The sequence below is a fragment of the Martes martes genome (assembly GCF_963455335.1).
Source record: "Martes martes genome assembly, chromosome: 12".
Taxonomy (NCBI): domain Eukaryota; kingdom Metazoa; phylum Chordata; class Mammalia; order Carnivora; family Mustelidae; genus Martes; species Martes martes.
This window is the reverse complement of record NC_137900.1, coordinates 88,695,084-88,721,403: the sequence shown is the minus strand read 5'-3', so window position 1 is coordinate 88,721,403 and position 26,320 is coordinate 88,695,084. Positions and strand designations below refer to the sequence as shown.

Genomic DNA, 26,320 nt, shown 5'->3' with positions numbered 1-26,320 from the left:
CCAGGCGCATGTGTCACTGGGGCTTCACCCAGAGTCATTTTTATTTGGTGGGCTGTTAGCTCAGGTGGCTCTGGGCGCCTGTGGAGAAGTAGCAGTCAGGGGTTGCATTCTGGAGGAGAGGTGAGTTACTGGATTCAGGTGGGACCTCCAATAGCTCACTCAACTCAAAGACGCAGAGATCCTTTGGTCCTAAGAGTGTGACTGAAAAATTCTAAGATGAATTCCTGTACTACAGGAGATGTTAAACTGTGGCCCTCTGCCTGTTTTTGTAAATAAAGTTTTATTAGCATACAGCCACGCCCATTCATTTACATGTGTTCTATAGGGGCTTTCAGGCTATGATGGCAAAGTCGGGTAATTGCAGACACCACATAGCCCACAAAACCTAACAGATTCACCATCTGGCCCTTTATCAGAAAAATTTGCCAACTCTGGCTTTAAGAGTCTAGGGTTCTTTCTTTTTCTTTCTTTTTTTTTTTTAAATTTATTTGAGAGAGAGAGAGTGAGAGCAAGAGAGCAGGGTGAGGGACAGAGGGAGAAGTAGACTCCTTGATCCTTGACAAGCAGGAAGCCCAATGCGGGGCTCCATCCGGGGACTCCAGGATCATGACCTGAGCCAAAGGTAGACCCCTAACCTGACTGAGCCACCCGGGTGCCCCAGGGTCTGGGTCCTGAGACTAGATTATGCTGGTGGGATCTCCGTGTCCCTGGTGCTGTGGGCAGTGATTATATGTAGAACTCAAATGAATGTTTTTAATGTCTTCATTTATTCTAATTATACATATTAGGAGAAAAGTAGCAAATCAAGCTCATGATGTCACAGATAATATTGCTTAGGACAAGGCTAAGGACAAAAGTGAGTGTAGTTCAGGGAAAGTATTGTCTTAAACGGTGCGGTCTGATGAGATCTAACAAAAATGAAGAGGGGAAGAGAGGAATGGCTGTGACTCGGCAGCCCTGAGTTTTGTCAGTTCTTGATGCTGGGGTGCGAGGGACAGGCCCCAGAGAGCCCCACGCCTCCTGACGGTGCCCCTCCACTCCAACCCCGGCCCAGACTCTGAGGTGCAGCATCACAAGCCTGACCTTCTCGGATCCCAGCTGCCAGGCTGAGGACAGAGATGACCAGTTTGTCCTGCGCAGCGCCTACTCCAGCTGTGGGATGAAAGTGACAGAAAACGTGGTCCGGAATGAGGTGAGAGCAAGGGCGGGCAGGGAAGGTATCAGCCGGCTTAGCTGGTGCCTCCCTGTCCTTCCAGGCCAATGGGCCTTTGGAAGAGGAGGGTGTGGTGCTCAGTAGGAAGACAAGCTTATGAGCCATTGGTTGCCTCAGTCCCCCCATCCATGAAATGGGTATGTTGGGTGGGATACCCTCTGGGGTACTTCCTGACTCTGACCTCCTTGGCTCTTTTCTTACAGGTGGTCGTCAACCTCTTGTCAAGCTCATCACCGCAGTGGGTGAGATGGATGGTTACCATGCTAACCCATCTGGTTTGGGGTCCTGGCATGCCTTCCTGGCCTGGGAGGGGAGTAGGCCTCAGGGAACTCAGGCCTCGATCTTGGCAAGCCATGTTATCTTCAGGGTGCCTCAGTCTCAGTCTCCCCTTCTGTACAATGGGAGCAGCACCCTCTTGGGTTACATTCTCAGCCTATCAAGCCAGAAAGTTCTAGTACATACTGGCTATGTGGCCTTGTGCAAGCGAATTAAGCTTTCTGGAGCCAAAGGTCCTATCTATAAACAGGGGCATAAGGATGGATCTCCCCTATGGGGTGCTTCCGAGCAGTCATTGGTATCACACCTGGGAAAGCATTCACCCAGGCCTGGTGCGGAGCAAGTTCTTGATGAGAAAATAAGCTTTTTTTTTTTTTTTTTTTTTTTAAAGGAGGGTCAGGCAGCAAGTGGGGACCATGGCCTGTGCTCCTAACCCCACCCCTTACCCTCCTCCTGGTGCCTCCCAGACTGACCACGCCCCCCTCTCTCCCACAGAAGAAGGTGCACTGCATCAACATGGAGAGCCTCTCCTTACAGCTGGGCCTGTACCTCAGCCCACACTTCCTCCAGGTCTCCAACACCATCGAGCTGGGGCAACAGGGCTTTGTGCAGGTACTAGACTTGACCTCTCAGGCCTGCCCGCTCTTGGGATTCTCAGAGCCTTTCTTTGCACCTTTAGTAAAGGGAAGGTGTGCACTGAACTCCCCAGAGGAGGGAGCCAGCAGGGTGCTTGGTGGAGGGGAAGGCCCACACAGAGACACTGGGTGGAGTGTCCCCTCCTCCTCATTTGCTCTAGGGGGACCCAAGACTGTCCTTCCACCACCAGGGCGGGGCCCCAGAATGAGTCTCGCGTATTTCCCAAGGGCAGCATTGAGTAACTGACTGTGCCCTGTCACTCTTACCTTACCCACGTAGGTGAGCATGTCCCCCTCCATCCCGGAGCTCATGCTCCAGCTGGACAGCTGCCACCTGGATTTGGGGCCTGATGCGGACACCGTGGAACTCATCCAGAGCCAGACCGCCAAGGGCAGCTGTGTGAGCCTGCTGTCCCCAGGCCCCAGTGGGGACGTGCGCTTCAGCTTCCTCCTCCGTGGCTACATGGTGTCCACGCCCACGACTGGCACCCTTAGCTGCACCATAACCCTGCGTTCGAGGAGCCTGTCCCCGGTGAGTGGGGGCCCAGTTTCAAGGGTGGCTTCGGGTCTAGGGTTTCCAGGAAGGGATGAGACAGCCCATGATGTGGGACCAGCTGGTAAGGGGCAGACCCACAGACTGGTGTGTGGCTTCTGGTGACCAAGGCTTGCTCCTTCTGCCACCCTACAGCCTTCTGATGGCTTTGCTGTGTATTGGACATTAGGAGGATTTGCAGCTGCGTCCATCCGTCCTTCCTTCCGCTGTCTATCCTTCCTTGCTTCCATCACTCCTCCCAACCATCCTTCTTTCCTTTTTGCTCCTTCCATCTGTCCATCCTTCCTTCCTTTTCTTCCATCCACGCTTCCACGGTCCATCCTTCCATCCACCCATCTGTCCTCCCATCCTTCATGCATTTCTTCCACGCATCCTTACATTCTTCCTTTCACCCATCCATCCATCCTTCCTTCCAATCATTCACCCTTCGACCATCTTTCACCTTTCTTTCTGCCTTTCATCCATCCATGCACCCGTCCTGCCCTTCCATCTACCCATCCTTCCATTCATCCCCCTACCACCTATCCTTCCTTCTATCTTGCCTTCTACCATCCCACCCAGTCGTCTGTCCATGGTCACTCTCTCCCCCCCAGCCATCCATTCATTAGTTGATACCTCTCACCATGCCACCCAGTCATCCACCCATAGTCCTTCCACCATCCCAGTCAGCCAGCAGCCTCCTACCCTCCCACCCAGTCATCTGTTGACATCCATTCGTCCAGGAACCCATGCACTCACCCATCTTTCTACGTAGCAGTCACCAATGTCACTGCATTAAACAGGAGATCTCAGCGAAGAGGGTTAAGATAAAGGACACAAAATTCTGATCTTCTCCTTCACCATCCAGCGGGGAATTGGTCCTCAGGCACACAGCCCTGGACACACATCCCCAGGTCCTGGCACACAGAAGAGACTCCAGGATTAGAAACTCTTCTGGTTGTATGAAGCTAGGCAAGCATTTGGGGACACTCCTGAGTGGGTGTCCCCCACCCCCAGCCCAGTGACCCTCAGTGAGCACAGGCCTCTGAGCTAAGCTGGCTCATCTGACCCTTCACAAGGGTCCCAGATGCAGTGCCGAGTGCCCCCACAATCCTCATGATATTTGGAAGCCTCCCAGGGAACATCCTAGTAGCAGCCAAGGGTTGTCCACCCACCAACCTCCCTCAGCATGGATCTCCCAGGACTTGCCCAGAGGCTCACAGCTAAGTGGTGGGAGGGGATCCAAAGCCAAGGCCCCAGGGTGGGTTATGACAGGCCAGGGTCACAGAGCCAGGGATTAAGCCCAGTGGCCGGCTTCTGCAGGCTGTGCTATCCACCGCTCTCTTTTCCTCCCCCAGGACACCCACAGGACTGTCTCCATGCGTCTGAATGTCGTCAGCCCTGGCCTGCCTGGTGAGTCTCTCTCGGGTTCCAGTGGCTGAGGCCAGTGTGGGACCTGATGGGTGGCCCAAAGGGGTGCAGCACAGATACATGCAGGGAGGACCCCAAAGAGAGCACGCCTGGGAGGGACAGAAGGGCCCCCAGCACCCTAGCGTAGGATCTGTGCCGCATCTTCTAGCTAGAAAGCCTTGGCTCTTGACTACCCCATAGACTGGATCCCAGGCATTTAGATTTTCCTAATCCCCGTGGTTGCTAGCTGACCTTGCTTGGCGGGGCTGGGGGGGGGGGGTCCTGGAATCAAATGAGGCGGAAGGCATAGTGGGGCAGGGCTGGCCTCCCCTTCTTAAGGCCCCCACTGTAGAGGATGCCCCTTCAGCCCAGCACCCTCCAGCCTCCAGTACATTCCCTGTGGGCTTGGGCCCCTACTAGGCAGAACAGGTCACTGACACTGGGGGCAGAGGTCAGGGGTGGGGTGGGGTACCTGCTTCCTTGCCATCTTACCTGGGTTAGGATGGAGCCCTAACCCCAGCCCACGACCAAGAGGGCAGGGCTAATTACCCCACTGCATCGACAGGAACTCAGTGTCCAAGGGGAGGCCCACTGTCACTCAGGAGTCAGGAGTGTGGATGGAATGAGGCTTGGGAAAACCCACAAGCAGAGCTGAAGAGCCCTCAGAAGTACCCTGGCCCATTCTTACCACAGCAGAGGGCTCAGAGAGGGGCAGGGATTGACCCAAGGTCACACAGTGGGATGGGGAGGCTCTGCACTCCCAGGCCCGACTCACTCTTTGCTCGGATTGTACCACCCGTTCTCCCTAAAAATGCACTTCCATCAGCCTTGGAAGGCAGAGTCTTGGCCCAAAGGCTTGGCTAGGCCTTCTGGGTGGATGGTCAGAAGAGCCACCACCTAGGCAGGGGTTTGATGACTCTACCTGCTAGATGAGAAGACTGAGGTCCAGAAGTCAGGGCCAGTGGCTGAGCTGGGACTGACACCCAGCCGTGCTCCCGGCCAGCGCACACGGTAGGGGGCTTGGGAGGGGGCCGTAGCACTGACTGCAGCCATCCGTCTCTCGCGTGCACAGACAAAGGCCTCGTTCTGCCCGCTGTGCTGGGCATCACCTTTGGCGCCTTCCTCATTGGGGCCCTGCTCACCGCCGCACTCTGGTACATCTACTCGCACACGCGTGAGTATCCCAGGCCCCCTCCATGAGCGCTCAGGACCCCTCTGCCACCACCACCTGGGGGAGCCCGGGGGAGCCTCTGGGGGAGTGGGGAGCCCTGGCCGGGGCCCTGACCTCCGCCCCTGCCCCCAGGTCCCCCCGGCAAGCGGGAGCCCGTGGTGGCGGTGGCTGCCCCGGCCTCCTCGGAGAGCAGTAGCACCAACCACAGCATCGGGAGCACCCAGAGCACCCCCTGCTCCACCAGCAGCATGGCGTAGCACCCGGCCCGGAGACCTGGGGGGCCCCCAGCCAGCCCTCGCCCAGCAGGAGAGACTGAGCAGCCACCAGCTGGGAAGCACTGGCCCTGAACTTATCCCGGGACCCCAACCCCTCCACTCGACCAAGGATGGACCATGCCCTCTGCGTCCACCCCTCCTGCCTCCCTCTCAGAGGCCTGCTGCCAGCGGGGGCACCAGCCTGGAACACCGTGGGGTCCCCCCGCCCCACCCCACAGAACCTTCAAACCCAGTGGGCCCGGACTACGGCTGCCCCAGGACCACGGAGAGAGAGAGCACTGCCCTATAAGTCCACACTGTTGTAAAAACCGAGGCCCTGTAAATTTGCACCCGGAGCCAGCACCTGGGCTGGGTGGGAGGCGAGAACTCAAAACAGACTCACCCAGCCCACCCAGGCCTCCTCCACGGAAACAGAAGAGGGCCAGCCCCCAGCCACCCGGACCTGCTCCCAGCGGCCTCCACACCTGGACTGGCATGACTCTGGCAAGGGAAACAGAAGCCTAGGGCTGCCCAGCCTGGGACCAGGGGAGCCTAGCTCCTTCCCGAAACTGTCACATGGAGACCCCGGAGGCAGGCACCTGATGGGAAGTGGCCTGACTGTTTGGCCTGGACCCACCCCTATATACTCACCACCAATAAATTAGACCATGAAATCAGTGCTGGCCTGGGCCGGGAGAAGGGACAGGAAGCCTGAAACGGGTGGGGAGGGGACAGCTCTGGGGTCAAATCCTGAACCTGCCACTTAATTGGCTTTGTGACTGTGGGCAGGTCCTGTGGCTCATCCGAGCCAGCCACAAGGTCTCTGTGGGGAAGTCTGCAAATCCGTGCCTGGCCTGTGGCCGATGGAACTGAGTCCAGGGTTTTTGCTTCAGACAGGCCCCCTGAGGCTGGGGTGGTGGTGGGGTTGCCAGGGAGGGGCTCGGCCCAGGCCTTCCAGCCTGGGCTCCTACCCAGTCCAGTTCCCGTGCCGGCTGCAGCCCTCACGCCTGCATTTTGTGCTAAGGGGGCTAGAGATTAAGCTGCTCAAAACATTTTGCCATTTCTTTTTGAAAAAGTTAAAGGCTTTAATTGACTCCAGCCATCCTTCGTCTCTGGTGGGCCCCAGGCAGGAGCCCTCTCTTCCCCAGAAGGCCACTAAGAGGTAATCTATCAACCAGCACCCAGCAGGACCCCAGGCCTGGCCAGGCAGCTCACACAGTAAGCTGGGCCTGAGGCAGGACGCAGGCAGGGTAGCAAGGGAGGGGGGCTGCATAGTTTGGCCTACTAGGGCAGTGGGACAACGAAGAAGCCCTCTGGCCGTCTCAGTCAGGAGGAGGGAGAGGCCCAAGGCACCCGAGGCTCAGACAAGAGGATGTCCCATCTCGGCCTCCCCATTCTAGCCCTGGATCTTGCTGCCCAGAGCCCAGGTCCCCCGGGCCAGTCTGGACAGAATCCGAAAAGCAGATGACAAAAGGCACCTAACAAGAGTTCGTGGTGAGCTGCAGGGCAGGCGTGGGAGACCCCCCACTTCCAACCCCACTGCCTGGGCTACTGGGACAGGGAAGGCTCCAGCAGCTTCAGGACACCGCCCACCAGGTGCAGGCTGCCTGTGACCAGTACATGGATGGCGGCAGCCTCTCGGAGCACGCCAGCCCCACTGCCAGCCACAGGGTGGGCAAGGAGGCCCGAGGGGGGACTGGGTGGCTGAAAGACAGGGTCCCGGCCTTGGCTGATCCACTGCAGGGCATGGGAGATGCAGCTGAAGACGAGGGAGCTGGTGCTATGGGTGCGGCCTGGGTGGGAAGCCAGCAGCAAGGACGTGGGCTCACCAGGCTCCGGGCTGGTGGGGCTCCAGAGGTCCGGGCTGGCCTGCTCCTCATCCAGGTGGCTCCAGTGCTGTTGATGTGCAAGGCAGCGGAGCAACACCTGGTCCAGGGTCACCATGAAGTTCTGCTGGTCTGCCGGGCACAAGGGTGGGCACATCAGCTGGGGGGACGGGGTGGGGGAGGCATGCTGGGAGCACCTGCTCAAGACCAGGCCTTTCCTTTACACGCACCATCAGGCCTCACAGTGGGAAGTGCTGGGAGGAAACGGAGACACAGACCATCCCAGAGCTGGTGGCAAGCAGGGCCAGGCAGCTTAGCTTGAAAGTGGGAGCTCTGGCCCACGGAACACCTCCCCCAACCTTAGCCTCACTGCCTTCAACTGTAAGGCAGGATCCAGCACACGGGTGGGCCTAAGTGGAAATGTGCATTCCTGGACTCTCCCCAACAGTCTGCTGTGGGGCCTAGGGATCTGCATTTTCTTTTTACATTATTTCAAAATTTTTTGAACGTGACCCACAGTACAAAAAAAAAAAATACCCTTTACGAGGGCGACTCAGTACTCAAACACAGGTGTATACAGGTGTCTGGGACAGTACCGTCATAAAACAGTATCCTTCATGCAAGGCACACATATATTTTCTGTTTCATTTTAAAAATGCTGGTTTAGGGCACCTGGGTGGCTCAGACGGTTAAGCGTCTGCCTTCAACCCAGGTCATGATCTGAGGATCTTCGATCAAGTCTCGAATCTGGACCTCTGCTCAGCAGGGAATCTGCTTCTCCCTCTGCCCTTCCTACACCCCCTGCCGTGCATTCTCTCTCTCTCCCTCTCTGACAGATAAAATCTTAAAAAAAAAAAAAAAAAAAAAAACATAGGGGCTCCTGGGTGGCTCAGTGGGTTAAAGCCTCTGCCTTTGGCTCAGGTCATAATCCCAGGGTCCTAGGAACAAGCCTCACATCGGGCTCTCTGCTCAGCGGGGAGCCTGCTTCCTCCTCTCTCTCTGCCTGCCTCTCTGCCTACTTGTGATCTCTGTCAAATAAATAAATACAATCTTTAAAAATAAATAGATAAAAATGCTTGTTTATACCCACTAAATTGACTCAAACCATCAGTGGGTTGCAGCCTGCATTTTGAAAACTGTTTCCCTCCAGCAATTCTGTTCCAGTACTGTGATCACAATATCCACAAAGTACCGAAGAGTATCTATACAATAAAACAAATTTAGCTCCTACCCGGGACCTCCTGTTCCGAAGCACCCACTGTCCCCATCAGAGCAGTCCACTGAAGGGGCTGCTGCCCCCTGCTCACGCCCAGAGGCCATGCCTGTCACCTTACCTGCGTTGCTAGCAGATGACACCTCCGTCAGGTTAGGGCAGAAAACGGCATAGTCAAACTGACAGGGCTAGAAGGCCAAGAGGGAAGACTTGGTGTCAGAGTCCAGAGAGGATGCCCCACCACCCCAACTTGCTCATAGCACCTCCCCTGCCCCCCCCCCAACATCCCCATCTCTGGAGATGCCCCCACTCAGCTGGAGTGATGCTGTATAAACCCAGCCATGGAACCTCAGAGGCTCATCTGCCTCAGTACACCCTGCAGGCCGGTGGCCTGGGCAACACAGCCCACTGTACAGATGGGAACACTGAGGCTGGGGAGAGGGGGATTTGCTTAAGATCACCCAGCTAAGGAGCAGGCCCCAAATCCAGGCTGGGGAAAGGCTTTGTCTGCCCTGTGAGAGAGATGAACAGCTTCAGCTTCCTGGTGTGTAAAATAGGAAATGATCCTTAGGAACCGCTTTGGCCCTGACAGCCCAGGACGTGCCTCAACGTCCCTGAGCAGAGAGGGGCCCCTTCAGGCTTTCCAGCTCAGAGACTCTGCAAACCATCTCTGAAATGCCATCTCGTCTACAATCCTGTACTAGTGGCCGAAGGGGCAGGCTAAGCAAGTCCACAGCCCACACCTCACGCCCCTACCTGGTCCTGCTTTTAACTCGGCTTCAGCCTGACCCCGCAGGACGAGGGCAGTGACCTACCTGGGTCTAAACCTCCTTATGTGCCCGGTCCCTTTAAATGGAATCCTCAGTACCGTTCAGGGGAGCCCCATTTGAGAGTTGAAGAAACAAAGGTCCGGGGGTGAAGGCAGCTCTGGGGATCCCACGGCCAGAAACGGGGCTGGTGGGCCTCCCGCCCACCCCCGAGCTAGCCCCTCACCTGCAGCAGCTTCAGCAGGGCGGCGGAATCCCGGTTCCCAGTGGAGTTGAAGAGCAAGACGCGCACCTCACGGCCGCTGGGAGAGGGGCGGGGATGGGGGCGTGGTCCGAGAGGGAGCACCTCCCACCCTACTCTGTGGGCCCCGCCCCCTCCTTCCTCCAGAAACGGCCCTCCTCCCCGCTGGGTCAGTCCCAGCAGCGCCCTCCAGCGTCTGGCCCCTCGACCCTCTCGACCCCCTCGACCCCGCCCCCGCACAGCCCCGCCCCGGAAGCTCACCGGCTTGGCCTCTGGCTGCGGAGCAGCGCCTGGCGGAACCAGCGCACGCAGGCCTGCACGCTGCTGACGGTGTGCGCGCCGTCCAGGTACCAGGTGAGCGGCCCGCGCCGCAGTGTCTGCGTCCGGCCCAGCCACTCGGTGTCCCGAAGCCCTGCAGGGGGCAAGGCGGCCGGCTCCCACCCTAGTCCACAACCCACACACAGCCTGCCCGGCTGCTCTGCTGGGAGGCTGCCCGCCCTGGGCCCTCCCAGCTGATGAGTCAAGCTGCCTGCCGCTCACTCTCACTGGGATCGGCTCTTGGGCTGCCTCCTCTGAGGGAGTCTTCCCAGCAGCCCTGAGAGGGGACGTCCCTGTCATCTCTCAGTCTCCTATTCCATGTAGGCGGAGAGCCCTTAGCCCAGAGAGATCAGGTCACAGCCAAGCGTGCCGGGGTGTGATCTGAGATCCGCCTGACTCGGGGCCGGCACACAGTAGGCACAAAGGAATCACTGGCAAGAGGGGTTTAGCTGCTATGAGCACCTACTGTGTGCCGAAAGCTCGGGGGGAAGCAAGAAGCCTGACAATGGCTCCGTTCTCTACACTCATGGTCTTAGGCCGATGACAAGATCGCCAGTAACAGCAGCTACCAGTGACTGGGCACTACATCCCACCAGGCCCTAACCTCAGCCCCTCAGTGATGTCACCACACGGTGGGCCCTGTCATCACCACATCTGGCAGGCGGGAAAACTGAGGCTCAGGGTCCATGAACTCAAAGTCAGGGAAGCTTACTGACTTCAGAGGCCTTTGTTCTGGGCACCATCTCCAACCGCCCCCTCCTCTCAAACAGGAAACTCAAAGAAACATCTGAGGGGGCCCTGCCGGGCAAGAAGGTCTGCCTCACCATGTCGCATGTGGGACGTGGGCTGGAACACGGGTGCCAGGGGCATCTGCCGCAAGATGCTGGATCGAGACACCTTCAGCTCCCCAAGGCCTGAGGAGCAAGGGAGTGGGGAGGGGCTGCTGTGTGGACAGAGTGTGCAGGGAACCTTCAGAGGCAGGCTCCACGTGCCCCCTCCCCCCGTGCCCACCTACCCTGGTGGCCCTTCTGCTGCAGCCAGCAGCGAGCCAGCTGCAAGGCCAAGGCGGCATTGGACCGCTGGTGCTCTCCCTCCAGGCCCAGGGTCAGTGGCGGCCCACCTTCCTCCAGGGCTTCGAGTGGTGGGCACAGGTAGAGAGGACACTGCCAAGGAGACGGGCAACAGTGGGTCAGGGGAGCCCTCCCTGATGCTGTGGATCCTTCCATCCTGCTCTGGGAACCACAGTGTGCTCCAGTTGGCTGAGCAGTTGTCCCTCACTGCACAGATGGGCAAACTGAGGCCCAAAAGGAGGACGTGCCTCCCCAGTGCGCTACCGCCACCCCCACCCTGGGGTCTCCAGACTCACGGAGATCTGCTGGGCACGGTCTCGCAGCACTGCCAGGGGACCGTCAGGCTGGAGCACCGTGAAGGCAGGGACGCCACGCTGCGAAGGAGGAGGGAGAGAGTGAGACAGATTGCTGCGGGTCCTCCGTCCCGGGGTCTGGGCAGCTCACTTCGCCTGCCCTCCAGAGGGGAGGAGAGGGGCCTCTTGCTCCAGACCCCGCTGATGGCTGAGACCTTATCCTGAGTTAGAATACAGATGACCCTGTCCCATCCCCACTTCCCTGAGCCTTGAGGGCCAGGGCCAGGCCCAGGCCGTCCATCTACCTCTTCTCCCCAGGGCTGTCTGGTACCTTGAAGATGCCCCCTTTCTGCCATGCGATCGCCTCCACTGTGTCCCCCAGAAGGCTGGTGTGGTCGATGCCAAGAGAGGAGATGCCACACACCACAGGCTTCCTGCAGGAGACAGAAAGGACTTGATGGTCCTGCCTGGGGCTCATGGCCACCGTCCATTCTTCCCAAGCAGTGGTCCTCACCTGATGATGTTGGTACAGTCGTAAGCGCCACCAATGCCCACTTCCACCACCGCCAGGTCCACCTGCAGAGGCGCAGGAGGCACGTCAGGGGTCCTGTTCCCCGACCCTGCTGAGATTCCCCTCCCCACGGCCTCAGACGCAGGACTCGGGAGTGGGCACGTACCTTCTCTTGGAGGAAGATGTGGAATGCCATGAGTGTGAGGAAGCGGAAGTAGGCGGGCATGGAGACACAGCTGCCGCTGTCCTGTGGACAAGAACATGTCAGAGCCCAGGGCCCTGCCGCTTCTGCTCTGGGGAGACGGGGCTCTGGGGCATACAGCCCCCTCTGGGTCTCTCCAGCGCCCCTACCCGGCCCCCCCACCGGCCCTCCTGCATGCGCACCTTGGTCTCCTCCAGCCGGTGGTAGAGGTGCCAAAAGTGCTTGGTGAAGAGCTCGGGGCTTATGGGCTGCCCGTTGATGCGGATCCGCTCCCGCACCTGCACCAGGTGGGGAGAGCTGCCGGGAGACCTGGGGTCATCGGGACTCCCTTCCTGAGCCCCTCACGCCCATCTTCAGAAACCCAGATCTGACCACGCCACTGCCCTGCTGACGGTCCTGTGACTTCCCTCCGGCCTCCAGCATCCCAGCTCCTCACCCAGCCTCCCGGGTCCTGGTGGGGCTGAGGCACTGGCCTCTGTGCTTCACCTTTCCCACAGCCCCACAGCTCCCTGTGCCCCAGCACTTCGGGCCTATTCGCAGTTCCTCCAGACTGCCCACCCCCCACTCCCTCCACACATCTCAACTGAGTTGGGCCCTCCTCCAGAAAGAAAGCCCCGTCCCTGCCTGGTACCCCAACAGGCTGATCAGGAATGTGCTCTGGGCTCCAACAGGCCCCTGTGCTTTACCCATCACACACCCATCAGTCACTCTGCCAACATCTGCCCCCACAGTCTTCCAGCCCTAGACGGCAAGGTCCCATCTGTGTGCTCAAGATGCAACCCCAGGCCGACCCACGAGGCTACACGGGCAGAAGCCAAAGGCTGGGTTTTTACCCAAAAAAATATTTTTCAAAAATAATTTTTGTTAAAGTTTCATTATTTTTAAAGTATTCTCCAGACCCAACGTGGGGCTTGAACTCACAACTTCAGAGATCAAGGGTCACAGGCTCTACCTACAGCACCAGCCAGGTCACCCCACCCTCAAAATTATTTTAGAAGAGAGACTGTCAGCTTGTGTTTGAATCCTCCAAGCCCCTCTCATATTGTAAGTCCTTCCCTACATTTCTTTCTTTTTTTTTAAAAGATTTTATTTATTTGACAGACAGAGATCACAAGTAGGCAGAGAGGCAGGCAGAGAGAGAGGAAGGGGAAGGGAAGCAGCCTCCCTGCTGAGCAGAGAGCCCGATGTGGGGCTCGATCCCAGGACTCTGGGATCATGACCTGAGTCGAAGGCAGAGGTTTTAACCCTCTGAGCCAGCCAGGTACCCCCATTTCTTTCTTTTGAACAAAGAACTGTGGAGAGAAAATATGGCCTGAAATGGCCTCAGTCGGCTGATTTCAGACAGTTCCAGAAGTCACTTGATGGATCTGGTAAAATAAAAGGAGCAAAAATCCTAAGTCCCACCACCGCAGGGACCAAACCCTGAGCACTTCACAACCACTGTGATCCCACTGCTTTACTGGTGAGCAGCTAAGGAGAGGTATGCGAAGCGCAGGGAAGAGGGCCCCACGTCTGGTTCACACCCCATCCTCTGGTGTGTTTGGGTGCCTTAGGCCAAGCATGAGGTGGCGAAGCAGTAGCTGAGGCCAGCAGAACAGAAGGGACACCTCGGCATGTGGACATCATACACTACCTCAGCGCTTAAGCCCTAACAAGCCAGATTTTCTGCCCCTTATGGCAAACACATCCGAGGTAATAAATATTTCTCTGTGATTTAAAGTATGTGGGGGCACCCGGCTGGCTCCATGGGTAAGCGTTCAAAACTTGATTGTGGGGTTGTGAGTTCACGCCCCACATTGCGTGTAGAGAGTAAAGATTAAAAAAATCTTAAAAACATAAAAGCTGCACACGGAATTTAAGTTAATAAAGATATCTCATGACTCTAGGTATGTATTTCATTTACACATTCCAGCTGCTGCCTCCCCCTCCTGAATTTGTTTCATTACGAAAATTAAAGGCAGCCACAAACTTCGGGCAATATGTTAAAAGCCAATGGAATGGTTATCGAATCAATCAACATTGGGCAGAGAGAGAGGCAGCTGAGCTCCTGCTAGTTGGTTCTAGGCCACCCGCCGCCACCATGCCCCCATGCAGAGAGCTAAGAGACCCCACATTTCTCCACCCCTCAGTACCTAAAGAATCCTGTCTTCAGGCCATAGCTGCGGAGAATACGTTCAGTGAAGGCACAAGTGGAACCCTAGAAAGAAAAGGTCTTGTTTGGGCTGGCCCCACCCTCCCACCCCATCAGGTGGATACCCTACCCCCGAGTCCGATCGCTCACCTTCCCCTTGGTCCCAGTGACGTGAATGATGTTCAGCTGGTCCAAGTCTTCCACCTGAAGACATACAGACAACTGCCTCAGCCACAGACTCACAGGTGGGGGTGTGGGGGGGCGAGAGCGGTCCCGGGCCCCGCCCACCTTACCTGCAGCCCACTCCGGGCCAAGTACAGCTTCATTGCCTCCAGCTGTGTCTGAGGGTCACCCCGCTGGCGCTTTACCTGCTCCAGGTAGCCAGCATTGGTCTGCAGGGTGTTCAGCGTGCGCACAGCATCCTGGCAACCACAGTCCCCAGGGAGCAGGTTAAGACTCAGCAGCGGTCCACAGAAACAGAGGAACCCCGGGGCATCGGTGGCCAAGCCAGGGCACTGAGCCTACCAATGCCCGCCCTGGTGCCCCAGCGTCGAGGTTAGGCACCGGTGAGAGAGAAGTGGCATCTTCCCAGCTCTGGCAGAGATGGGAGCCTGGGGCAGTTCAGCCCCACCCAGGAGCGTCAGGCAAGCGGGTTACATGACTAACGGGAGAAGCCTCGCACCCTGTTCCCAGTTTGGGCTTCCAAGTCTTCGCCCCCACACTGGGGCCTTTGCCCTCATTCCCCCCAATGACGTCCACAGCTATACTGGGCCCTAAACTGGGAGGGGGCTGTGAGGGGGTGCAGGAGCAGAACCACAGAAGGCTGGGGTTTTAGAACTGGAGGAATTCGAACTAGAAATCCCTGAACCAACCCTGAGGATGGGGTTCCACAGCCTGACTCAAAAAAGAGCTGCTCAAAGCGTCCAGATGGGGAAGAGAAAGACGCTCCAAGGAAGAGGGGTCTCCCCAGGGTCACCCAGCCAGTGACCAGGCACTCCTCAGGAGAGTCTGGGAGTGAGAGTGGACATGCTATTTATTTCCCCCTAGGGCCTCAATAGCTGGCTGGAGGCCCCACACCCATTAAACTGTGTCATCGGCCTGACAGGCAACAGGTGTGGTCTATGGAAACCCACCCCCTACAACAGAGCCAGGTGGAAATTTTCTGTTTTCCAGATTCTTACCCCCCACCAATACCCCCTGATTCCCGGCTGCCCCCAATTCCAGGCACTCGGATCTCTATCTCCTGAATCCTGGAGACTCCAACCCCAGATATCAACTCTTGGATCTCTCAAATCTGAATTCCTGAAACTCTTTACCCCTCCCACGCCCCAACCGCTAGTTGGGACCCTGAACCCCCTATCACTGGGCGCCCTAAGGCTGGACACTTCAGCCTCAGAATTCCCAGAACCCGCGGCCCAGGACCAACTTCCTGGTCTCTGTCCCCACCCCCCGGCTCCAGGATGTTCCCGCCCTCGAGTCCCCCACTGTCAGGCTCCCGGTCCACCCCAGCCTCAGGCCGCGGAGTCCGGACGCTGTGTGGCTCAGGCCCGGCACACGTGTAGTCTTACGACCGCCGGTCTGCCCGCCGGATACCTGATACTCCATGCCGGGCTCCTGCGGCGCGGGCCACGCGCTCAACCCTCGCCGTGCCGTGACCCCGGTCGTTGCACCGCGTGAAGAAACTGCTGCCAGGAAGAGAGCGGCGCGCAGGTGGCAGCGTGCCCGCGACATAGTCCTACAGCCCGTTACCACTTGCTAGGCCTGGACCGGAGACGCCCCGCCCCGCCCAGCCTCGCCTCGCCCCTGCTCTCGACCAATCAGCGCCACCTAGAGAGTCTCCCCCCCCCACCCCGGAACCAATAAGAATCCGCGGGATGCCATATTTGTGAGGGGCAGGCCTCGGGGAGGGGCGGAGAGTTTCGTCCCTGTTTGTGAGGGGCCCGCTCCCAGGGGCGTTCTCTGCACACGCTCAGCATCTCCAGGACCCGACCACACCCCCCAAATTGTCCCAGTCTGCAACCCTCAGCCTGGCGGTCCACCAGAACTAGCTCTGAGCAGGCAGAGAAGACAGAGCTAGCGTACACTTGTAGGGATGGAGGTCACTGAATTCAAGCCTGAAATGTCGCGATTTAATGCAGAGACCGCGGGTTGCGGGTATTCGGCCTCTGCACTTCTGAATCTGACTACCGGATTGCGAGGCAATAGACCCAAACCCAAGCACCTTCGCTTCTGGGGTCACTACCGTCCCTGGGCAGCCCGGAAGGCGTCCTGGAAGAAGCGACATTCTGGCAGAGGCCTGGGGATGAGGCGGAGTCAGCGAGGTGGTGGGGCGGGTGGGCGGGGAGAGGTTTTCAGAGGGAGGGAACGCGGTGTGAAAAGCCAAGGACTGGTGAGAGGGAGGGGTGGTGAGGGTGGGGAGAGAGGGGGAGAGAGGAGAACCATTACCCGAGGGAACTGCACTTCCACCGGGTGTGGCCTACTTGCCCCAAAATGCCAGATCCAGCAGGACCTTGTAGCCTAAGAAATTTGGATTAAATTTGGACAACAATAACATGGTCTTAAAAAAAGGGGGGAGGTGGGGAGCCTGGGTGGCTCAGTCGGTTAAGGGTCTTTTTTCCGCTTTGGCTCAGGGTCCTGGACCCTCGGTCCCAGGACCCACAGTCCTTCCCTCGGCCTCCCTGCTCAGCAGAGAGCCTCCTTCTCCCCGCCGCCCCCCTCCGCCGCCGCTCCCCCTGCCTGTGCTCTTTTGCTCTCTCTCTCTCAAATAAATAAATACAATCTATTAAAAATAAATGAATAAAGATGACAAGATCAGGTTTGCACTTTGGAAGATTTACTGTGTGGAGAACGAAGTGGAGAGCCACGTGGGGGAGGAGACAGTAATCTACCCTAGCTATGGGTGAGGAGGGCTCGTCTTGGACTTTTTCCTGTCTTTGACTTTCTTGGCCCCAACTGCTAGCATGGAAAAAGTAGCATGGAGATTCCTTTTTTTTTTTTTTTTTTTTTTAAATAACAAGGTATGCCTGTAATTTATTTTTCAGATCCCCTCTGCGGGATTAGAAAGTCTCTTTCGCGTCGCATTGCCCTGCTCCCTGCTCTTGGTCCTCTTTCCCCTGTACTCATTCTTCAAGCATTTTTTCATCTCCCCGATGGAGATCATGGCAATGCCCAAACAATTTCAGAATGCTGTGATTTTTATGACATTCCTTAAGCAAGTTAATCAGGATGTTGCATTCCTCAGTGAGCAAGTATAGAAGTAAGAGAAAGCATCTTTAGGAGAAGGCGAAGGAGCACAGCAGAGAAACCTGACTACCGGTCACACCAGGAAGACAGAAGTGACAGTCACCAATGAAGGAGGAACCCCATCCAGAAGCCAGTGGCCTGGGCACCAGGGAGGGGCAGCTCCTGGGGGGGAAGGCTCCCATGCCCTCCCACACCTGACCTGACTAGGAGATTCCCTTTTTATAGCTCAGGTGCCAGAAAGGTGTGTGAATATTTGGAGAGGGGGGCGGGGGGGGGGGTGTTGCTGCAAATAGCCCTCTAGGGAAGTCCCCACAGACAAAAGACAATCCTTCAAACAACCGATGGGATTCCAGAACCTCTCTCCCTCTTTCCCACCAGCATTGGGGGTAAATATTTATGATTGTTTGATTTTGAAATAAACATATGACATGTCGGAAAGATTCCATCGCTGGCTGGACTTCTGCTCTTCGCATCACTGCTTTCGCATCACTGCTGGTCACCCCAACCCTGGCCCCATGGGAAATAGGGAGGTGCTTCATTTCATGGTTTTCTCCTCCTCCTCCTCCTCCTTCTCCTCCTCCTTCCTCTTCTCCTTCTTCATCATTGAAATGTTCTCTGTGCATAGGCACATACGGAATAACTGCATAAAAATGATCATAAAGTCACTTTAAATGTTCTTCTTTGTGGGATCCTGATGGCCTCAGTCCATAGAGCATCAAAGTCTTGATATCGGGGCTATAATTTTGAGCCCCATGTTGGGTGTAGAGATTCCTTAAAAATCAAAATCTTTAAAAATAAAAAACAAATGTTTTTCTTTGGCTCACCCCTACCCCTCACCTTCCTCCTTTGGTGACATCCAAGTTTGCATCCCACAGTTTTCTAAGCACATGAGATGACAGACACATCTAGACATCTATAGGACTTTGTCGATGCCCATGACAATATTTTCTGCATCTTAACACTCTTAGCCAACAATAACCTTATAGGGATTCCCTCGAAGATACTGACTTAGCAAATAGCTACGGAGCACTTCTCTGGGCCAGGCCCTGTTCTAAACACTTTCTATACAGTTAGTCATTAACTGAGCATGACCCTATAAGACACGTACTAGTATTAACATCCTGCTCCGGGTTATTCCTCCAAGAATGAGATGGCAGGGAAAATGAGATCCCAGGAGGGAGACTCGCTCCTCCCAGGTCAGCTTGCCTACATTCCTGAATCTTAACTAATCTCTTTCTCTATGCCCCAAGGTAAGAAGTTTGTGCCAATTTTCCCCTCATGTCTTCTTGGGAGGGGGGAAGGAGGGGTAGGCATTTGCAATCTTGAAAATCATGGAGCTATTGACTTCAGCTCCAGTTGGAAACAGAAACAGATGCACAAGCACGAAGACAAGTAGCAGCCCAGAAAATTCCAGGAGTCTACCTGGTATCATCCCAGTCGTGCGGGGAATTATAAGTCGTGACTAGGGCCTTGGCAAAGCCACCCAGTGGCCTTGTGCTGGTCATGTCACCTTTCCCCTGGACTTCTGTTTACTCCATGGTCTCCAAGCACAATGTTCACATAGGCACGGACACTGGGAAATTTGTAGGAGTCCTTTAAGGGGCGCAGGTAGAACAGAGTTATCTTCTTATCCTTATTAAAACTTTTCGTATTTTCTTTTTTTTTTAAAGATTTTATTTATTTATTTGACAGACAGAGATCACAAGTAGGCAGAGAGGCAGGCAGAGAGAGAGGAAGGGAAGCAGGCACCCTGCTGAGCAGAGAGCCTGATGCAGGGCTCGATCCCAGGACCCTGAGATCATGACCTGAGCCAAAGGCAGTGGCTTTAACCCACTGAGCCACCCAGGCGCCCCAAAACTTTTCGTATTTTCATTTCGTTTTCAAATCTTAATATTGAAGGAGGGGGCACCTGGGTGGCTCAGCTGGTTAAATGTCTAACTCTTGATTTCAGCTCAAGTCATGATCTCAGGGTTGTGAGATCCAGCCCCTCCACGGCCTCCGAGCTGGGCATGGAGCCTGCTCGAGATTCTCTCTCTCCTCCCTCTCCCTCTGCCCCTCTCCCCACCCCACGCACTCTCTAAAGAAAGATTTTTAAAAATCAAAGTAAAATAAGTCCTAAATTTGTTTGAATGGATAACACATCCTATGATTCAAACAGAAGTACAAAAAATGTACAATGGAAAGCTTCCCTTCCATGCCAGTTCCCAGCACCCTAATTCCCCTCTCCAGAAACAACCAGTTATGTTTCCCCTGATCCTTCCAGAGAGAACGTTATGCATTTGCAAGCAAAATTAAATATATAGAGATTTTGCTTTTAGATTTGCAGATAGCAGACTATATACACAAGTCTGTGTTGTATTTTTTCCATAAACCTTTATATCCTGGACCTTATTTCAGACTGTGTAGGTACAGAAGAGCTGTCTCATTGGCTAATTTATGTTTTTGAAGCTGGGCCGTACTCCCTGGTGTGGAGGTATTACTACGGATTTAACCAGTCTCCTCCTGATGAACATTTAGGTTTCTAATACTTTTGTCATCACAAGCGATGTTGCAATGGGTAACATTTTGCCCTCATCATTTCTTCCATGTGTGAGCACACCTGACAGATGAATTCCAGGAAGTACAATTGCTGGGTCAAGGGTGACTGGCATTCAACACCTTCATACATATTGCCACATACACATACACATTGTTCTCCAAAAGGGTAGGTGGGATTAATATCCACGCCCATGCCCAAGCATGCACAAGCCAGCCATTTCCTCACCAACACAGACCTTAGCCAACTTTGATCTCTGCCGGTTGCATAGTTGGAAAAATGGATTCTCGAGGTAGTTATCATTTGCATTTATTTTATTTGGAGGATGCTGTGCACTTTTTCTTACGTTTAAAAACCATTTGTATGTGTAATCTGCTAATCTCTTCTGTATCATTGCTCTTTCTTTTGAAAGCCATAGATGTTCATAGAAGGAAACAGAGAAATGTGTAAAGGAGAAAATCAAAGGCACCTTCATCCCATACCTGGAGAACAAATGTTGGCTTTTTGGTGCCAGCATGAAAATGTTCTTGCTCTCCAGAAAGAATAATTCAAAGAAAGCCGTTGTCTGGAGAGAAAGAAAGAAAGAAAGGGAATAAATTAGCAAGGGGGTCAGTGTCCAGCCCCTGGAGGCAGATCTGTAGGTGTGTGTGGAGGGCAGTAAGAGCTGGGGATTCTACTTTACCCCAAGGTGGGAAGACAATAAAGAAGGAAACTCAGAAAGAGAAATACCTATTTGCAAACCCTGATAACCCCGATCAGAGCCATCCTCACTGCTATAGAAGCTCATGCTTCTCTCTCTCCAAGGTCCCCGGTCTGGGATGATGTCTGACTTTCAAATGCCCTTCTTCACCGAGCTGCAGACATGAGCGACCTCCTGACATCTCCGCCCGGCTTGACCACAGCAGGCATCTTAAACTGGTCATGTCCACAGCAGGTGTTCCCTTTGGGCTCTACCCTGAAACTAGACAGGCCCCCCCAGCTTGAGACACAACTTCACCATCTGCCCAGCTGCTCTCACCTTGGGTTTCCCTCTCCCTTGCCCCCAAACCCTGCCCATCCACAGCCTGTCCAGCAGCCACGGACACTCCGTGTCGCCACTGCGGGTCTGCCCTGCAGTCTTGCTGTCCCTCCTCTTGACCCCTACAAGCCGCCTCTTGTCATTTTTAAAGATAATCAGATCTTGTCTCTCGTCTGCTGAAACCCCTCCGGTGAATTCCCATAGCATTTAGGGTGACAACCAAACTTTCGAACTTAGCACCTCTTACTGTGACCCCCAGCCTTGCTGGCCTTCTCTGTGGTCCACAGAAACACCCGCTCACACCCATCACCCCACGCCTAGTGAGCCCTTAACATTAAAGGTACTTATGTCGTCCTCACAACAGCTTTTCCAGCACTGTGATTATCCTCATTATACACATGGGAGATTGGGGCACAGAGTGGTTACTCAGCCAGCCGAAGGTCACACAGAGCGAATGCACCACAGAGCCTCAGGGCCTTTGCACTGGTGGTTCCCTCTGCCTGAAATGTTCTTCCCCCAAAAGTTCCCAGGACCGACTCCCCATCATCCCAGGTCTCTGCTCAGATGTCATCCTTTTGCCACATTCTGCTCACCATCTGCCCTGGGGACACTGAGGCCCAGCAAGGGGCCACAGCTGACATGGGACCAGGCGTGGCTCCATGGATGTGCTTGGGATGTTCCTGGGGTTTCCCACTCATGGCCAAGAGGGGCCCTCAGAGGGTGGTGCGAGGCCTTGTGGTGGGCCAGCCCACAGAGAGGCTGGTTTCAGTCTGGCCTCCTCCCCAGCGGCCTGAGTGCTCTTTGGGCTTCTCTGCTCAAACCGATGGACAGCTGTCTTGCCGCCCTTCAGAGGGGGTGCATGTGTGCGGAACTTATTTTGGTTTTCAGTTGGTTATCTCACCCTGCCACCATGACTGTCCTCATCACCTCCTCCTTGCCAGCTGCTGGGCTGAACCCATGCGACCAGAAAGGAACCGAGGACCAGAGGTGCAGAATCCCACGTGGAGCTCAACAGCTGCCAAGGGGAGCTGGGAGCAAGGATTCGGCTCAGTCCCAGCTCCATTTGATTCCAGTTGCTACTGATTTCTTTATTTTTTTATTTTATTTTTTCTCTACACCCAACATGGGGTTCGAACTTACAACCCCAAGATCAAGAGTCACACACTTCACGGACTGAGTCTGCCAGGTGCCCCCAGTCACCTCTGATTTAGACCCTCTCATCAAGCTTGGGAATCCCTGTCTTTTTTTTTTTTTTGCAATGGTGACTTGGATTTTCTTAAGTAATAGTTAACATGAATTCTTTCTAAACATCAGCACTGTGCACCAATCTTTACGCACTGCTTCTATTCCTGGACACTTTCTCAGGAAGGCAGAAGAAGGCCTACTAGGGAAAATAGCTCAGTCACTCACAGGGGTCTGTCATATCGGGCCCCAGGCTCCACCCCCAGGCCACCCCTGGACTCTGCCCCACCCTTGCCCTGTGTCCTGTCAGGTGACCTGGTCATTTAATCAATGGGGCTCTGGCCTTGAGCTGGCTCTTACTTCAGAGGGACGCCCCACTGCCTCGGGGAGCCGGGCAAAATGCCAACACCCCACAGCCCTTGGGGTGTCCTGAGTTCTCTCTCTCTTGGTGAGGGGACCCACACCGTGTGACCCTAGGAAATTCACCTCTCCTCCCTAGGGTCCTGGCCTCTAAGGTAAGGGGACATGGATGATCTCAAACCCTGGAATCTGGGGCCACCCCCCGCTCGTCTGCTGGGCAGAAGGTTCCGTGGGTCAGGATGGTCTGGGTGAGAGCGGCCCCAGGAGACGCTGACTGACGTCGGCCTTCCGGTTCTGGCCTGGCCTTCGGACCACAGTCCCAAGAGGGAAGCAGGTGCTGACTCGCTGTGTGCACATTTAGCAGAGGAGAAAACTGAGGCTTGATAAGGCCAAGTCACTGGTCTAGCGCCCGTCGGTCCTGAACCTTGATCTCCTCGTTCAGACTCCTATGGCCCAGCCGGCTGTACCCCAGCTCCGGCCAGCGTTTGCCAGAACCAGACTGGGCGGCCTGGGCCAGTATCCTCACCTCTCTGAGCCCCATTTCCTCATCTGTAAAGCAGGGGTCACGGTCGTGCCCACCTCAGAGGGGTAGGGTGAGGCAGAATGAGAGGGTGCTGGGCCCGGATCCCAGAGCAAGCTCCAGATGGGGGTTAGAAGTCTTTAATGGGCTAGGTCCCTAACAGCCACTACCGCACCTTCGGGATCTACAAAAGGAAAAGCACCTGGGCACAGGACCAGCAGGTAGGAAGCCAGGGACCAGGATTGCCATTATGACTACTATTATTATTATTTTAGTGGCGCTAACAACCATTCCTGACTGAGCAGTCGGAGTTAAATCTGGTGGGATCATTCTAGGAACCATGTCCGAGGGGCCTGGAGTGCAGGAAGCCCCACGCGGGGCCTCGGCACCTCCCAGGCCTGCTGTCCGTTCTGCTCGGCAGACCCCTCCCCTAGAGCTCCCCCACTGCCACAGTGGGCAGGTAGCTTCCATGGAGCCGGCAGCTGGGTTAGAAGGAGGAACTGAGGCCCACAGGAGGGCCCTTGATCACCCCAAGCCCGTAGAACCGGGTTCGCTCTTGGGGCCCCCCCAAGCATGGGGTTATCATTGTTGATGGCCTGTGGCCTCGAGGGATATTTACACACACGTTATGCAGAAGAAAGAGACGGAAGCTTGGAGAGGCAGGCCACCTGCCCACGGTCACCAAGCTCTCCTACCTGGAAGGAGGCAGTTTTAGCTGAGAAAGTTCTCGTGGATGGGCCAGACCGCTCCATGGCTGCTCTCCACCAAACCTTCTCAGCCCCTGTCCAGCGGGTTGCCAGGGACCTGGCCCCTTTCATCCCCGGGCTTCCCACACCCCAACAGGGCTGGGCACAAAGTGATTCACGGGTGAGAGCACCTTTGCCAAGCCTGCTCTGCCGGGGGTGCAGCTGGGCCAGAGAGAGGAGGGGGTATATCGGGAATTCCCTCTCCCTGCCCCTTGACCCCAGGCCTCCCCTGTGCGCAGGGAGGACGGTCTTACCTGATAGGTGCCTGCTCTCATCCTGGGGATCGGCCCAGGGAGGGACTTCTCTGGTGAATCTCCCCAGTTAAATAATAGCCCGGAGACGGTTAAAGGTGAGTGAGCAGGTGGGGGGCCTGCATAGAGATGAGAGCACTTGGGAAACTTCCAGACTTTGGGGCTGGGCTTCCCACAGAATAGGGTTGGCCTTATCTGGCCTCTTTTTTTTTTTTTTTAAAGATTTTATTTATTTATCTGACACAGAGAGAGAGATCACAAGTAGGCAGAGAGGCAGGCAGAGAGAGGTGGGGGAAGCAGGCTCCCTGCTGAGCAGAGAGCCCGATGTGGGCGCTCGATCCCAGGACCCTGAGATCGTGACCTGAGCTGAAGGCAGAGGTTCAAGCCTCTGAGCCACCCAGGCGCCCCTCTGGCCTCTCTTATCACAGCCCACACCTCCCCTTACAGTTAGGGCCGTTTGTGTGTTGGCCCTGCCAGGCTGGGAGCCCAGGGCCGCAGGGCAGGACACCCCGGCACCCTTGACCTGAGGGGTCAGAGCCTGCTGAGGCTGTGTCTCACCAAACTGATGCAGTTTTGGAATATGGGTGAAGTTCAGTGGGGCGAGGCCCGGAGCCTTCTTGAGGCATCTTGGGTGCAAAATAGTGGTTTGTTAAAGCACGGGGACAGGACCCGTGGGCAGGAAGAGCTGCTGCCCCCGGTTGTGAGGGGCGGCTGGTTATAGACTATGGGGCTTGGGGGAGGTAAGGAAAAAGGGAGGTTTCGAGAAAGAACTTTCATGTATTAAAGAAGACACACAGGATCCCGGAGGCTTTGCTATTTGTCAAAGTTGGTTTTCCTTCTAGTGTGGCATTAAGAGTAAGACAGTTGGGATCTTCCTGCTATCACACGTCCTTGTCAATGGGATGCAGGTTTATTCTTTTTATTATTCTTTTTTTATTCTTTTTTGTTTTTTTAAAGATTTTATTTATTTATTTGACAGAGATCACAAGCAGACAGAGAGGCAGGCAGAGAAAGAGAGGAGGAAGCAGGCTCCCAGCTGAGCAGAGAGCCCGATGCGGGGCTTGATCCCGGGACCCTGGGACTATGACCCGAGCCGAAGGCAGGCTTTAACCCACTGAGCCACCCAGGCGCCCCTGGGCTGCAGGTTTAAAAGAAATTCTATTTTATTGACCTTTCCTTCTGCCTCAGCCTCCCTCAATTTTATGGAGGGGACGGTGATGTTAGGGCTTCGGGAAACTGAGTTACGGGTCTCTGGAAGTCAGGCTATTGATAAGAAAGCTTCTTACTTGGGATGCCTGGGTGGCTCAGTTGGTTAAGCCGCTGCCTTCGGCTCAGGTCGTGATCCCAGGATCCTGGGATTGAGTCCCACATCGGGCTCCTTGCTCAGCAGGGAGCCTGCTTCTCTTCTCTCGCTGCCTCTGCCTGCCTCTCTGCCTGCTTGTGTGTACTCTCTCTCTGATAAATAAAATCTTTAAAAAAAAAAAATTAAAAAAAAAAAAGAAAGCGTCTTCCTTGTAAATCACCAGGACATTTGTAAACTGAGGGAGATTCAGGTCCTACAGGATTGTGATCTCTACGAGTTAACTGTTTGTTTTTCCTTTAGGGCAGCCCAGAGCAACTGAGGAATGTCCCATATATCTCGTGGGGGGAGGGGGTGGTTGTGGGGTGTCAGCTTCTGCTTTGTCCTCACCTTGCCTTCTGTTCCCTCATCAAAACCATCTGCTCAAAAAGGAGTCAGGGGGCGCCTGGGTGGCTCAGTGGGTTAAGCCTCTGCCTTCGACTCAGGTCATGGTCTCAGGGTGCTGGGATCAAGTCCCGATTGGGCTCCCTGCTCAGCAGGGAACCTGCTTCCCCCTATCTCTCTACCTTTCTCTCTGCCTACTTGTGATTGCGCTCTCTCTCTCTCTCTCTCTCTCTCTGTTAAATAAATAAATAAAATATTAAAAAAAAAAAAAGAGTTGAGACACAGACCGAGGGCCCAGCCTGCCGGGTGACACGGAGGGCTGGGCGGAAGGAGCTGGTGAAGGCCCTTCCCGCCTGGAACGACACAGCCTCTCGAACCAGCTGCTTTGGGGGGGGGGGGGTGACTCACTGGCCCCAGGGGAATGCCCCACACAGCCCTGCCCTCTGGGAGCTTTTATTCAAGGCCATCTCCCTCCACAGCCGGGGGTGGCCATACCAGGTGCAGCATACCAGGGTCTGAGGCTGGTTCACGAAGCCTCCCCTCAGGGAAGTTCTGTGTTGGGGGGGGGGCGCTCGGAGCCAGCAGCCCCAGGGCCTCGGGCCTGCTTTATTGGTTTAAAATATGACTTGACTGCATGAGGGGAAATATGAACTCAGGAAACAGGAGAAAGCAGAGAAACTCGGACAAAACCATCCAGAAGAACCACAGGGAAGGAAG

General features: G+C 55.4%; 2 protein-coding genes across 6 annotated transcripts in view; one reads left to right on the top strand and one right to left on the bottom strand.

Moving 5' to 3' along the window:
- Positions 1-6,588, top strand: part of ENG (endoglin) — a 31,448-nt gene extending 24,860 nt beyond the window's left edge. Inside the window, exons 9-15 of one of the 2 annotated variants that reach the window (XM_080819797.1) lie at positions 1,055-1,192; positions 1,417-1,455; positions 1,985-2,101; positions 2,405-2,656; positions 4,015-4,069; positions 5,139-5,240; positions 5,370-6,588. In XM_080819797.1, coding sequence (XP_080675923.1) covers positions 1,055-1,192; positions 1,417-1,455; positions 1,985-2,101; positions 2,405-2,656; positions 4,015-4,069; positions 5,139-5,240; positions 5,370-5,494 — 828 coding nt within the window. In that variant the 3' untranslated portion in view covers positions 5,495-6,588. The remainder of the gene's footprint in view (positions 1-1,054; positions 1,193-1,416; positions 1,456-1,984; positions 2,102-2,404; positions 2,657-4,014; positions 4,070-5,138; positions 5,241-5,369) is intronic. The other variant, XM_080819798.1, reaches the window with a different exon arrangement.
- FPGS (folylpolyglutamate synthase) lies at positions 756-23,985 on the bottom strand. Of its 4 annotated transcripts, XM_080819802.1 has the most exons (17): positions 15,657-15,829; positions 14,357-14,485; positions 14,214-14,267; positions 14,065-14,129; positions 12,115-12,229; positions 11,897-11,977; positions 11,734-11,795; positions 11,551-11,653; positions 11,223-11,300; positions 10,872-11,019; positions 10,681-10,770; positions 9,800-9,950; positions 9,524-9,599; positions 8,652-8,718; positions 7,321-7,449; positions 6,143-6,202; positions 756-1,152 (listed from the first exon to the last, which is right to left on the bottom strand). In XM_080819802.1, exons 1-16 carry the CDS (start codon positions 15,792-15,794, stop codon positions 6,153-6,155), a joined length of 1,536 nt encoding a protein of 511 aa, XP_080675928.1. In that variant the 5' UTR covers positions 15,795-15,829; the 3' UTR covers positions 756-1,152; positions 6,143-6,152. The 4 variants fall into 4 exon arrangements, with proteins under 4 accessions (XP_080675928.1, XP_080675927.1, XP_080675926.1 ...); XM_080819801.1 differs by lacking the exons at positions 756-1,152; positions 6,143-6,202; positions 15,657-15,829 and adding an exon at positions 23,923-23,985 and having other exon boundaries at positions 6,552-7,449; XM_080819800.1 differs by lacking the exons at positions 756-1,152; positions 6,143-6,202; positions 15,657-15,829 and adding an exon at positions 23,618-23,862 and having other exon boundaries at positions 6,552-7,449.
- Positions 23,986-26,320: the final 2,335 nt, after the last annotated feature.

Bases quoted from the DNA above. Each gene is read 5' to 3' on its own strand.
- FPGS (XM_080819799.1), bottom strand. From the start codon at position 15,794: ATGTCGCGGGCACGCTGCCACCTGCGCGCCGCTCTCTTCCTGGCAGCA. The intron at 11,796-11,896 runs GTACGTGCCCAC...GCGCCTCTGCAG, and splicing joins ACATCTTCCTCCAAGAGAAG to GTGGACCTGGCGGTGGTGGA. The intron at 11,020-11,222 runs GTGAGTCTGGAG...TCTCCTTGGCAG, and splicing joins ACCGTGCCCAGCAGATCTCC to TGTCCTCTCTACCTGTGCCC.